We start from the raw sequence: 14,487 nt of genomic DNA, 5'->3' as shown, positions 1-14,487 counted from the left end.
GGGCATTGTCACCTAGCCTCTGTGACACTCATCTACTCCTCAGCCCTCCTTCCATGAGTTCTATCATCAGGACTCTCAAGAGAATCACAGTCCCATCTACGGGCCTCTCTGTGCTTGGCATACTGGAAGTTAACTGCTGCAGCTTTTTGCCTAAGCCTGGCCCTGTTCTTGCCTCAAGAGAAGAGCTGATGCATGCCATCGTGCCCTGCACCAAGATGCCCAGGGCAGGTGAAGTAGAACCTCAAGTTCACCACACTCCATATGCCAGCCCAGTGTCACAGGGCTATGTCCATTCAGAGGGGTGTCTGCGTCTTCACATCAAGGTGACTTACAGGCAAGCTGAGGCCCATCTTTCCTTCACAAAAACATGTTTTGCACATTTCAATTAACCGCAAAGTTGGTACCCGGGGGCAAAGAGAGTCATGAGTTTACAGAAAATGCCAAAGATGGAAGTCCACAAACATCCCTTCCCCGATAATGGATACCAATCCTCATGAAAAGATAACTCCCCTTGGCCAGCCCACAACCCTGCCTGAGCCGCCAGCCCCTCACAGTTGGCAGAGCACACCTTGCCCTGTCTATTTCTTCACCTTGCTCCTTTCTGACCTGCAGGGTAACCTTCCCAGTGCTGGCTTCCAACCTACAACACTGTTTTAACAAGGAATTCTAAGAGAGATAGAATGACCACTCAATTACTCAGTCACAAGCCAGTTATTTCTTTGAATGCATGTAGGCAGACTTGGTTCTACAGTGAGCCTTCTCTCTGCACAGTGAGTCTCAAAGGAGCCAATTAAAAGGGGTGAAGATGTTCTCCCTCAAATATATAGGCCGGGCGTGGTGACTTACACCTGTAATCCCAGCACTTTGGGAGGCTGAGGCAGGCAGATCACCTGAGGTCAGGAGTTCGAGACCAGCCTGGCCAACATGGTGAAACCCCGTCTCTACTAAAAATACAAAATTAGCTGGGCGTGGTGGTGCATGCCTGTAATTCCAGCTACTCAGGAGGCTGAGGCAGGAGAATTGCTTGAACCCTGGAGGCAGAGGTTGCAGTGAGCAAAGATCGCGCCATTGCACTCCAGCCTGGGTGACAAGAGCAAAACTCTATCTCAAAAAAAAAAAAAAAAGGAGGCTAGAGATCAGGGGAGAGGATGAGAGCCTGCCCGCAGCTGGCCTGTGTCCTCCTTGACAGCTCTGGAGGCACCTCCAAGAGCTCCATGGGTCACAGGAAACCAATGATCCGGTCTAATCACCTCATTTTACAGACGAGGAACTGAGCCCCAGAGAGGGTGCCTTCCTCAGAAGTAAATGTCTGAAGCAGACATTTGCCCAGCACCTGTCTTGCACCCCACCCTGCCCCTTCAGTGAGTGTGGACATCAGGAATGACTAGATCTAGAAACCTAGGTCACCATGCTCCACACAGGTGTCCCAGGATAGATCTCAGTTACTGTGCACATCATCACCCAGGGGATCAAGTATCCACTGCCCAAGCTTGAGCTGAAGTGTAATGTAAACGGTATGGTCATTAAAACTAAACTTTTGAATCTCCTTAGCCTCAAGCAGCAGAGAAAGAAATCATGCCAAATACACAGAAACTGATGTTCTTTACTGAGGAAAAAAAAAACAAGCAGCAGTAACTTTAGCAGAGTGAAAATCTCAACTGTGCAGAGGGGACTGGCCTCCCTGAGCTCACAGATGTTTGGGTCACACTCAAAATATGAGAACTGCCTGTTCCCTCCCACCCTCAAGACACCACCTCACCCCAGGACCTTGGCAGCCTTACCCAAGCTTTGAGACAGAGCAAAAAGAAAATATTCTAGGGTTTGGTGAACAGTGAGGGAAAGGCAAGAAGATGGTTTGCTGACATGGTACAGGAGGAATCTGTTTTAAATTGGGGAGACATGTTGAGTTCAGATGCCCGTTTGACATGTCACCCTCCAGACCTGGGAACATGCTGGCCTTGGTCGTTCAAGAATCTTGAATGACCAGGTCAAAGTGCACCAAGAGAAAAAAGATAAAGAATTTAAACAATCTGGCTGTTTGTGGCTGGCCCATCCTCATCACCACCAAAATCATCATTCAGCAAGAGCATAATTAGCCTAATTAACAGCTGCAACTTACTTCAATAAGGCTAAGAAATTATGCTGCTGCTCACGGTTGGTAAAATTAAAATCCATAAATAGAATGACCCCAATTGGAATTTCAGATGTAACTCAGGTAGAATTCAATCTAAGATAGGTAATGATACAAAAGTACCTATAAGGTGTTCCTCAATATGAATTCCAAGGCTACTGATTACTGGAAGAAACATGTCTAATAGCTTTATAGTTATTAATAGCATAATAAAAATGATTAAAAGAAGTTTATAAGAGGCAAATGTAATGCAAAAGCTGGCAACAGGAGAGGCGATGGTATTACTAGTGTAGGCAATAACGTTGCTTACTCACTGTACTTGTGACTCTTCAGATAGTTGGAGGGCAGGGGCTAAGTCTGATTCATCTTTGTAAATTACCCTTCCCAGCTCCTTCCAACTTGACCAGACTCATTTTTACCTGGAACCAGACCTTTTGCACAAGAGCTAATGCACACCATGTGAATAATGTTTTGAGAAGTTACCTGGAGAACTTACCCACACACGTTCCCTCATCTGAAAACTGGTAGCCCTCCACACACTCGCAGCGGAAGGTTCCTGGGTGATTATTGCAGACTGCGTGGCTCCCACACACTGAGGGTTGTTCTGAACATTCATCAATATCTGCAGCAAATTTTTTTTTAATGCAGGCTTTTTTTAAACCTCTTCAAACATTACTGACTATAATAAAATAGCATTTTTACCTAACAATAGATCAATTTTAAAACAAATTTTTCTTTTTTTTTTTTTTTTCCCGAGATGGAGTCTTGCTCTGTCGCCCAGTGCTGGAGTGCAATGGTGCGATCTCAGTTCACTGCGACCTCTGCCTCCAGGGTTCAAGTGATTCTGCTGCCTCAGCCTCCCCCGTAGCTGGGATTACATGTGCGCACCACCACGCCTGGCCAATTTTTGTATTTTTAGTAGAGACGAGGTTTCAACATGTTGGCCAGGCTGGTCTCAAACTCCTGACCTCGTGATCCACCCGGCTCGGCCTCCCAAAGTGCTGGGATTACAGGTGTGAGCCGCTGCCCCAGCCTAAAACAAATTTTCTATATACCAAAAGTAGTGTTAAATACAATTTTTGTGCATAACTGAAGAGAGTGATCCCCACACCCTTCTCCCAAAGAAACGTGTGCTTCCCCCACCTCTCCTGGAGTTAACTGCTGAGCTTGGGACCCCTGAACACGAGTCGCTCCCATTAGATTGCCAAATACGTGTTACAAGGACACAGAGACACATCTCTGGACTCTGAATACTGAGAGTCTCTGAATATTAAATATATTCTCAAGTCCTAAACTTGAGAATTTCAAGTCCTATATTTAAGTCCTAAACTTGAGAGTATATTTAAATATGCTGTTATTCAAAAATATTACTTTCTCCATTACTGTTACAAAGGAAAGTTGAACAATTTACAGCTTAATTGTGAATTTTTGAATATTATCTAGGGCTTAATGGACTAAAAGGGAAGTCATTCACTCATAAGACTATAAATGAACTAGGAGAGTGATGTCCTTTTCTATGACAATACCACAGCCACCATCATGGGGTAACATGGAGTAAACAAACATAGGCTTTGGAGTTGGACATAGCTAGGTTCAAATCCTGCTTCCTTTAGCTACTAACTTGTGTGGTCTTGGGCAAGTTATCCAACTACTCAGCCTCAGTTCCCCCTTTGGTAAATAAGTATACTACTACTTATCTTGAGGGTTATATAATACTACTTATCTTCTGCAGATTACAGAAAATAGATGGAGGCCCCAGCAATGCTCCAGACAGCCAGCTATGATTATACTAACCAGGGATTCATCCAACACCCCAGCCATGGTGATGAATTCAGCTGACTCTGGGAACACGGCCCTCAGATGGCCGCCAGGCTTTGGGTGCCAGGCTGTGGCTACCACTCATGTAAGGCTGGTTAGCCCAGGCAAGAAACTGAGCTAACCTGTCATCCCCCTGGTTACGTGGCCACTGATGGGGGCTGAAATGAACAGTTACACAAGGTTCTTCCCACGTCAACCTGTCAACCTCATACTCAGAGTGTAGACAGCTACTTCTGGCATTTCTAAAACCCTGAGATGTGCATGAGGAGGGCCTCCCAAAGTGCTGGGATTACAGGCATGAGCCACAGCTCTTAGTCTAAAACAAATTTAGACATGTTTTAGACCTAAAACAAATAAGACATGTTTCTCATAATGGCTGAGACCACACAACTCTTCCACCACTCATAAATCTCTTCCCCAATGCTTTCATGTGAATCTTTGACACATGGGAGTCAAAGCCTCCTATGTCCACCTTCAATGGCCAGTCTAGCCAGGCCTTTGTTGGTGACAGAAATGTCCTGCTGGCCTATTGGTCAACATTGCACAAGACAAGCATTCTTGCCACATCAGCCCCATAGTTTGTCCTGTACCCAGGCAAATAACCAAACCAAATGCTACTCAACTTTTAGAGATTATACTGATACGTGTGTGTTCTGTGACATGTTTAAGACACAAGGTCTCAGTACTGAACCAGGCACAGCCAGAAGGTTCTGGAACAAAGCCCCTCCCAAAGCAGGCTCTTACGCAAGCTGAAGCTGGGGATGGCCGTGGGGGAGGAGTGCACCCAGCACGTGTGGACTTCACAGCTCCATCCATCAGCTGCCGCTCCAACATGGGAGAAAAAGGGGCTTCCTGTGTCCACTGCCTCTGTGCTGCAACTCTCAGAGGACACTCCCAGCACAGATGTCTGGAAACATTGTACACATTGCAGGGCTCAGTGACTTAGACTCTATTGCCAAAGCACGAGAGCACAGAGCAGCAGTTTTCAATCAAGAAGACAGAGCAAAATCACAGGGGATCTTCTTCAAGCTCTGTTCCTGACTGGGAACATTTATGCAAGGGGAAGCTGTGTTTTGAAAAAGGCTTCTATGTTGACCAGGCTCTTCTCTCTCGCCCTACCTGAAAAGCTATCAACAAATAAGACCTCAGGGCTGCTGAGATGATGGAGGCGATGGTTCCCTAACACAGCCTCCTCCTCCATGCAGGCTTACACACACATGCTGGACTAGATAACACCCTTTCTTAAGGGACAAGACCCTAGCAATTCAATTTCCCAGCTCATGGTCTTCGTAGTTTGGAAATTAGTTCATGGTCTTCGTAGTTTGGAAATTCTTCCTAATTTAAATCTTCTCTTCTAGGGCCAGGCGAGGTGGCTCATACCTGTAATCCCATCACTCTGGGAGGCTGAAGCAGACGGACCACCTGAGGTCAGGAGTTCGAGACCAGCCTGATCAACATGGTGAAACCCCATCTCCACTAAAAATACAAACATTAGCCGGGCGTGGTGGCATGTGCCTGTAATCCCAGCTACCTGGGAGGCTGAGGCAGGAGAATCGCTTGAACCCAGCGGGTGGAAGTTGCAGTGAGCCGAGATTGCATCATTGCACTCCTGCCTGGGTGACAGAGCAAGACTCTGTCTCAAAAAAAAAAAAAAAAAAATCTTCTTTTCTATAAATTGAAGCTAGGTCCTTAACCCTTTCTTCAGTGGAAATTGTAAAGTGTCAACTGTCTCTCATAACATACCACAGTATCTGCTGGAAAATGATGATTCCTATTATTTAGCATCTGGTCAACCTCTTCTCTGGAAAGAGATTTCCTTTCACAGGATAACTTTCTAACTCAATAGGAAAATCCTGGATCCTTCTTGTCATTGCTGCCTCCCTTTTGACTTTTTTCAGAGTGGCTACTTTTCACATATTTTCAACAACTGTAAGTTTCTCCAATTTTTCCCTTTCACAAAGGCCAGGCTCTTACAGGAGAACAGTCTCATTGCCAATTTGCTAAATGCCTTCTACATACTCAACGATTACTCAATGAGAGATGAACCAAAACTATCTCTACAGGCTCTAAATTGAGAAACAGTGGGAGCCATCCTGCCATGGACCAGAGAGAATCACAGAGCTCTGCGAAATCGTCTCCAAATTACTGTGGAGGTTCACTGTGCGACGTCTCACCAAAACCACCCTTGTTTGGGGTGTCATATACCATTATGTCAGCGCTGCACACTGAATCACAAATGCTCATCCTCATTCTCCTCTAACGCACTTCCCAGGTCAAAATAACACATGAAGTGATCTGCTTAATGCAATTTCCTATTTTAAGCCTCATGTCTTGATGCATTAACACTTCAAGGCATGTTCTAGTGACCCAGAACAATAAGTGTCCTGACTGGGAATACGCTCGCATTCCACGGAGGTAATAAGTCAGAATGAACACTCACCACGGGACAAAAGCAAGTCTACATGCAACCACCTGTCTTCCTGGACAAGGATATTAGAGGATTTTCTAGGATGGTGCAGACTACATAAGGGATGGCTGGTTGTGCCTTCTGAAGTGAAGCATTCCCACTGTGGCAAGCTCAGGCACCAAGGGCAGAATTAGCCAGGAGGTCACAGTTCAACACTGGCAGACCAGGTTACTTCCACACTTTACTATCCAGGAGGCTTACGAAGTTGAAGCATGGCTGTGTAACGAGGAGGCGTGGATCGGTGAAGGAGCCCCACCCCCGCACGCTGACCGTCTTCGCAGCCTGGGAGGGCCCCTGTTCACACACACACACACACACACACACACACACACACACACACACACACCACGGCATCATGCTGCTTTGAACTGGCCAGAGCCAATTTAGCCATTCAAGGCTGTCAGGCTCTTTGCAGGATATACTGGGAAACTGACGATTGTAGGTGAGTAGGCACTATGTCCCCTCCCTAGCGATACATTACCAGGAAGGTGAGTCTCAGACTGAATTCTACCACTTACAAAGCTATCAGCAAGCTGGCCAAACATACAGCCTGTACTATGCGCACAAGTTCCTGACCTCCAGTATTTCAGACATCCTGACAGGCACCTTGCATGGTAGGTTCACTATGAAGCAAACACCGCAAGGCCCTGACAGCAGGGGTCTTCTAACCTTCATGTTACATCAGCACACCAAATCTGCCATTAGCTGCAGCTGCTGGATTCCAGACCTCAGGCATGATTCCCAAATTCTGAGACTGCTGGGTTTGCCAGATTCTTATACCTCGGTCAAGCAGGGGTAGAGGGAACTGTTCATTTTTCTGGCCAACCATATGTGAACACACTATTCATCCCACTAGGGAAGCTTCCTTCTAGCGTTCCTTATGCTCATTAGTGAGCCCTGTCACTAATTGCAGGCTTAAATAGCACTGCTTGAAGCACTTGGCATTCTTGCCCTTGGTAGTGGACTGACTTCCCCTTGGCAGTAGATTAAAATTTAGTAACAAACAAATATCAAGCTGCCTACATGAAAGTATTTGAACTTAAGTTATAAATAATAAAATAACTGCAACTAGAAGATGGAGTAATACAGATGCTTGAGTCAGAGACTTGTGTTCAAATACTATTTGTCACAGCTCACTTTAATGAGCCTCAGTTTTCTCGTCTATAAGAAAAGAGTGTTGGGAGGCCAAGGCAAGTGGATCACTTGAACCCAGGAGTTTGAGACCAGCCTGGGCAACATGGAGAAACCCCATCTCTACAAAAAATACAAAATTAGCCAGGCGTGGTGGCACACCTGTAGTCCCAGCTATTCGGGAGACTGAGGTGGGAGGATCACCTGAGCCCAGGAGGTTGAGGCTGGAGTGAGCCAAGATCGTGCCACTGCACTTCAGCCTGGGCAACAGAGTGAGACCCTGTCTCAAAAACAATAAAAATAAAATAAATAAATAAATAAATAAATAAATAAATAAATAAATAGAATGAAACACACCCATTAGGATGGCCTCTATTTTTTTTTTTTTTTTCTGGAGACGGAGTCTCACTATCACCCAGGCTGCAGTGCAGTGGTGTGATCTCCGCTCACTGAAATCTCTGCCTCCCGGGCTCAAGCAATTCTCCTGCCTCAGCCTCCCAAGTAGCTGGGACTGCAGACACTCGCTACCACGCCTGGCTAATTTTTGCATTTTAGTAGAGACGGGGTTTCACCATCTTGGCCAGGCTGGTCTTGAACTCCTGACCTCATGATCCATACGCCTCGGCCACCCAAAGTGCTGGGATTACAGGCATGAGCCACTGCGCCTGGCCTCCTATTTTAAAAAGCACAGAAAACAAGCGTTTTCAAGGAGATGGAGAAATGGAAACACTTGTGCACTGTAGGTGGGAACATAAAATGTTGCAGCCACTATGGAAAACGTTGTGGTGGTTCCTCAAAAAATTAAAGATGGAAAGTCTAGGCATGGCAGCTCACGCCTGTAATCCCAGCACTTTGGGAGGCTGAGGAGGGCGGATCACTTGAGGTCAGGAGTTCGAGACCAGCCTGGCCAACATGGTGAAACCCCGAATCTACTAAAAATACAAAAATTAGCCAGGCATGGTGGCGAGCACTTGTAGTCCCAGCTACGCGGGAGGCTGAGGCAGGAGAATCACTTGAGCCTGGGAGGCAGAGGCTGCAGTGAGCCAAGATCACACCACTGCACTCCAGCCTGAGCGACAGAGCAAGACTACATCTCAAAAAAAAAAAAAAATTAAAGATAGAATTACCACGAGTCAGCAATCCCACTTTTGAATGTATACCCAAAAGAACGGAAAGCAGGAACTTCAACAGACATTTGCACACCCACATTCATAACAACATTATTTGCAATAGCCGGAAGGCGGAAGCAACCCATGCGCCCACTGATGGATAGCTAAACAAAACGGAACACGTACATGCAATGGAATATTATCTAATCTTAAAAAGGAAAAAAATTCTGACACGTGACAACATAGGTGAGGCTTGAAGACATTATGCTATGTGAAATAAGCCAGTCACAGAAGAACAAATACAATATGATTCCACATATGCAATCGTTAGAATAATCAAATGTATAGAGACAGGAAGTAGAATGGTGATTGCCAAGGACTAAAGGAAGGGGGAAATGCGAGTTGTTGTTTAATGGGTACAGAGTTCGTTTTGCAAGATGGAGAGTTCTGGACATGGACAGTGGTGATGGTTACACAATAAAACGAGTGCATGTAATGTTACTGAACTGTACACTTAAAAAGTGTTAAAATGGTATATTTTATGTTACGTATATTTTACCACAATCAAACAATTTTTTTTTTAAATAAAGGAACAAAAAATCAATTTCATTAAAGTTGTTGAAGAATTAAATGAGATGATGTTTGTGAAGCACTTAGTTCAAACAGCGCCTGGGTAAATTATAGCTATCGTTATATTACTGATGTTATCATTAACAGCTGACTTACAACTTCCTTTAAAACTGTGCATTCTTAGGATGGAGTGGAGTGCTGGGCGCGGTGGCTCACGCCTGTAATCCCAGCACTTTGGGAGGCCAAGGCTGGCGGATCACGAGGTCAGGAGATCGAGACCATCCCGGCTAACACAATGAAACCCCTTCTCTACTAAAAATACAAAAAAATTAGCCAGGCGTGGTGGCAGGCGCCTGTAGTCCCAGCTACTCGGGAGGCTGAGGCAGGAGAATGGCGTGAACCCAGAAGGTGGAGCTTGCAGTGAGCCGAGATCGCGAGATCGCGCCACCGCACTCCAGCCTGGGCAGCAGAGCGAGACTCGGTCTCAAAAAAAAAAGATGGAGTGGAGTGTGGCCTTAGGAATTCTACTCTGCTGCTTAGATCAGATGAAAGAATGGGCCAGTACTCCTGAGTCTACCCACGAGAACAGTGAATGTGAAGCATAAATGATTCAGGCCTGGCATATCCACCAGTATTTATCTCATCCGTGCTTCCTTGCTGCACCCAGTTCTCTGGCTTACTGAATCTGGATGCCTCCTCCTCGCCTGATTTCCCAGCCCCAACAAGTCAGAATCAAAGGCTGTACCGTAGCAGGTCCGCCCGTCTCCTCGGAATCCGATGGAGCACTCGCAGGTGAACTGTGTCCTGGGACCAGGGCGACAGGCCGCGTTGGTGTCACACCCATGAGTGCCGATGTAGCAGGGATTCTGAAGAGCATCAGGGGAGCCTTCTGTGAGGGCAGAGACATTGGAACCAAGTGAGTCTTCAGGAGCTCTTGCAGGTTTCCTTCTTCCACAGAAAGTCAACCACAACTGGGGAGCAAGAAGGTGATCACAGAAGAGCAGAGTGGAATGGGACACCAGCCAATTCCTGTGTTGCCCTGGGGCAGGACCAGCATGGCCCCCGCCCCCCGTTTTTGTAAATAAAGTTTTATTAGGAACCAGCCACGTCCATTTGTTAATGTGTGGTCTATGGCTGCATTTGTGCTACCATGGCAGAGCTGACATGTCGTGATAGAGACTGTATAGCCAGCAAAACCTAAAATATCTACTATCTGGTCCTTCACCAAAAATGCACCGACTCCTGATGCCTGGAGCCACAGGTGCTACAGGAGGGAGAACGCCTACCTTCTTTCTGCTTCATAAAGTTAAAGCGAGGACGAATTAATTAGCTGGAGAAATGATTTGGATATAGAGGAAGAATCAAAGACAACTGAAAAAAAGGAAAGATTTTAAGGCCCAGACCAGACCCAATTATACGGGACCCCCGAGGCTTAAAGATATGGACAAATGTGAAGTCTGACACCGGTATGTCACAAAAGCTCACTAAACCTCAGCTCCTTCCCGACAGCCGGGAACGGGCAGAGACCTGACCACGGCGCCAGCCGGGAACGCGCAGAGACCGGACCAAGGCGCCAGCCGGGAACGCGCAGAGACCGGACCACGGCGCCAGCCGGGAACGCCCACAGACCGGACCACGGCGCCACCCGGGAACGCCCACAGACCGGACCACGGCGCCACCCGGGAAGGCCCAGAGACCGGACCAGGGTGCCAGCCGGAAACGCGCAGAGACCGGACCACGGCGCCAGCCGGGAACGCCCACGGACCGGACCACCGCGCAAGCCGGAAACGCCCAGAGACCGGACCACAGCGCCAGTGGTGTGCAGTCACAGGGCAAGCGTTTGTTTTAGGCTCCCTCCCTAATTTTATTTAATTTCCTCGGGCACTAACCACACAATTCAGTTGCTTTTTTTTTTGTTTTTTTTTTTTTTTTTTTTTTGAGACAGCCCCGCTCTGTTGCCCAGGCTGGAGTGCAGTGGTGTGATCTTGGTTCACTGCAACCTTCGCCTCCCAGGTTCAAGCGATTTTCCCGCCTCAGCCTCCCCGAGTAGCTGGGATTACAGCCACACACCACCACGCCCGGCTAAATTTTGTATTTTTAGTAGAGATAGGGTTTCTCCATGTTGGCCAGGCTGGTCTCAAAGTCCTGGCCTCAGGTGATCCATCCAGCTTGGCCTCCCAAAGTGCTGGGATTACAAGCGTGAGCCACCACGCTCGGCCCTACAATTTCTTTTTGCTATTGCACCTGGCCCTACAATTTCTTTTTTTCTTTTTCTTTTTTTTTTTTTTTTTTTTTGAGCCACAGTCTCACTCCATTGCCCAGGCTGGAGTGCAGTGGCGCAATCTCAGCTGACTGCAACCTCTGCCTCCGGGTTCAAGCGATTCTCCTGCCTCAGCCTCCCAAGTAGCTGGGATTACAGGCACGTGCCACCATGCCTGGCTAATTTTTGTATTTTTAGTAGATACGGGGTTTCACCATGTTGGCCAGGCTGGTCTCGAACTCCTGACCTCAAGTGATCCACCCACCTCAGCCTCCCAAAGTGCTGGGAAGACAGGCGTGAGCCACTGCACCTGGCCTACAATTTCTTTCAAGGTTGAATATTAAAGGGTTTTAAAAGCCCTGCCAATGCCAGCAGTAGCCTTAAGAGGGTCTACTCTGTAAGGCACCTCAACAGGTTAGCATTCTGCACTTTACTCTAAATAGGATCATGAATAGGCCTTTGGTTGGAAGAACAGACAGGCAGCTTTTCGAAGAATCACAAATAACAAGACATTTTTTTTTCCTGCCAGAAAATATTTTAGCATAATTTTCTTCTATAGACTGCAAGTAAGAGACCAAAAATAATGTCAAAGAGTGGGGTTTTAAAAAATGCATGAGCACCTGTGCCCAGCATGAGCTGTGTCCCCTTACCCCTCACAGGCCCAATGGAGTTGCTGAGAGCATAGCGCAGGATCCTCTCCTCCTGGTTGTACAAGACGAACACGCTGTCCACCGAGAGCTGCTGGGTGCTGGGCAGGGCTGGGCGGGAGTCATCGTGGACGCATTCCTGGAAGGTGATTGTCTGGCGCCACTGGTAAGTGTAGACGCGGGAAGGAGCTGCCCCCTCTCGCTCCGGCTCCGTCACTGTGTACTCCCGGGTGGAGGAGGAAGTGATCACTGCAGAGTGGGAAGGAGGGAGGGGACAAGGCAGGAAGACAAAGGGAAGATGGTTAAGGATGCAAGAAGCCGAATCAAGGGCTTTGAAAGCACCAATGGCATTCCCTGCCCATAAGGCTACCAGACGACAGATCAGACAGAACAGCTTAAATAAGACCATTTGTTTGTACTCGGTCTGAGTCTATGAAATACCTGGATTTCCCAAATGATCATTGGCATCATTCATATTATGTATATTTGTTGCTTTTCTCATCAATTGGTTCTCAGTAAGTTTTGAAAACTCCCAGAACTAGAGATGAAGGTCAGGTGGAGAGGACACACACTTGGAAAGAGATGCCCCTGAATTCACACTTAGTACCACTCACAAGCTGTGTGGCCACTGGCTGGTGACTCAACATCTTTGAATCTTTGATCTCAATTTCTTTTTTTTTTTTTTTTTTTTTTTGAGACGGAGTCTCGCTCTGTCGCCCAGGCTGGAGTGCAGTGGCCGGATCTCGGCTCACTGCAAGCTCCGCCTCCCAGTTGACGCCATTCTCCTGCCTCAGCCTCCCGAGTAGCTGGGACTACAGGCGCCCGCTACCTCGCCCGGCTAGTTTTTTGTATTTTTTAGTAGAGACGGGGTTTCACCAGGTTAGCCAGGATGGTCTCGAACTCCTGACCTCATGATCCGCCTGTCTCGGCCTCCCAAAGTGCTGGGATTACAGGCTTGAGCCACCACGCCCAGCCTGATCTCAATTTCTAATACAAAATAGGTCAAGGTGAGGATCAGACCAGGTAATGTATGTAAAATTTCTGGAATCAAGCAGACTAATAGTGTTAATAAGATAAGCTACCATTTACTGAGCATTTACTCTGTCACGACGTGCTAACTGCTTTAGATAGGCTATCTCAATTATGATTCAATAAATGGTGATTTCTTTTTCTTATTTTATTTTATTTTATTTTTTGACACAGAATCTTGCCTTGTCACCCAGGTTGGAGTGCAATGGCACAATCATGGCTCACTGCAACCTCTGCTCCCTGGGTTCAAGCGATTCTCCCACCTCAGCCTCCTGAGTAGCTGGGAGTACAGGCATGTGCTATCACGCTTAGCTCATTTTTTTGTATTTTAAGTAGAGACGCGGTTCCACCGTGTTGGCCAGGCTGGTCTTGAACTCCTGACCTCAAGTGATCTGCCTGCCTTGGCCTTCCAAAGTGCTGGGATTACAGGTGTGAGGTACCACGTCTGGCCAATAAATGGTGATTTCTACATACTGCTCTAGACCAAGCCGTTCTGCAATACCAAAAAAATGAGATATTAAATGAGTTTCAGTAGGCAGGTTTGGAAAAATTACTGAAGCACAGAGAGCAAGCCTGAACAGAGGAGAGGAGAGACAGTCTTCCCCACTCAGAAGAGGGCCTGCTATGGCCCATATGACAAAACCCTCAACTTCCTGTTTTTTTAAAAAAAAAGAAGCATAAAAGACTCTTTATATTTTTGTGCTCTGCTGCAGTTTTCTCCATAATAGAAGGATAAAAGCCAGAGGATAAATAAAAGATCAGTGTAAGCTGCCTCCTATCCAGCTCCCACACGCCAGAAAGGCCATTCAGCTGCAAGCCGGTTGCGACTGTGGTCCTGTTGCTCATTCCTCCTCTTCTCCACTGTCTCCCAGCTCCCCAGGAGAACTCAACCAAACCACAAAACTCCAGTAATTGCTTCAACCTTTCGGAACAGCAATTTAATGAGAGCCTTTAAAAAGGTGGCCAGGCACGATGGCTCATGCCTGTAATCACAGCACTTTGGGAGGCCGAGGCGAGAGGATCACTGGAGGTCAGCAGTTTCAGACCAGCCTGGGCAACATGGAGAAACCCTGTCTCTACTAAAAATACAAAAAGTTAGCCATGCCTGGTGGTGGGCTCCTATAATCCCAGCTATTTCAGAGGCGGAGGCAGGAGAATCACTTGAACCTGGGAAGCGGAGGTTGCAGTGAGCTGAGATCACACCACTGCACCACAACCTGGGTGACAGAGCAAGACCCTGTCTCAAAACAACAGCAACCAAAACCAAAACAAAACAAAACAAAAAACAAAGGTGTTCTTAACCTGGGATTCAATGACCCCCGTAG

The 14,487-nt window shown here is 47.0% G+C and overlaps 1 protein-coding gene across 1 annotated transcript in view; it reads right to left on the bottom strand.

Moving 5' to 3' along the window:
* Nucleotides 1-14,487, bottom strand: part of NID1 (nidogen 1) — a 95,227-nt gene that overhangs the window by 40,408 nt on the left and 40,332 nt on the right. The window contains exons 8-10 of the mRNA XM_005539724.4: nt 12,137-12,382; nt 9,972-10,115; nt 2,628-2,753 (exon numbers count right to left, since the gene is read on the bottom strand). Of these exons, the coding sequence (XP_005539781.3) occupies nt 2,628-2,753; nt 9,972-10,115; nt 12,137-12,382 (516 nt within the window). The remainder of the gene's footprint in view (nt 1-2,627; nt 2,754-9,971; nt 10,116-12,136; nt 12,383-14,487) is intronic.

Source organism: Macaca fascicularis, chromosome 1 (genome assembly GCF_037993035.2).
Source record: "Macaca fascicularis isolate 582-1 chromosome 1, T2T-MFA8v1.1".
Classification (NCBI taxonomy): domain Eukaryota; kingdom Metazoa; phylum Chordata; class Mammalia; order Primates; family Cercopithecidae; genus Macaca; species Macaca fascicularis.
Note: the sequence above shows the minus strand (reverse complement) of the source record. Positions and strands in the feature narration are given on the sequence as shown.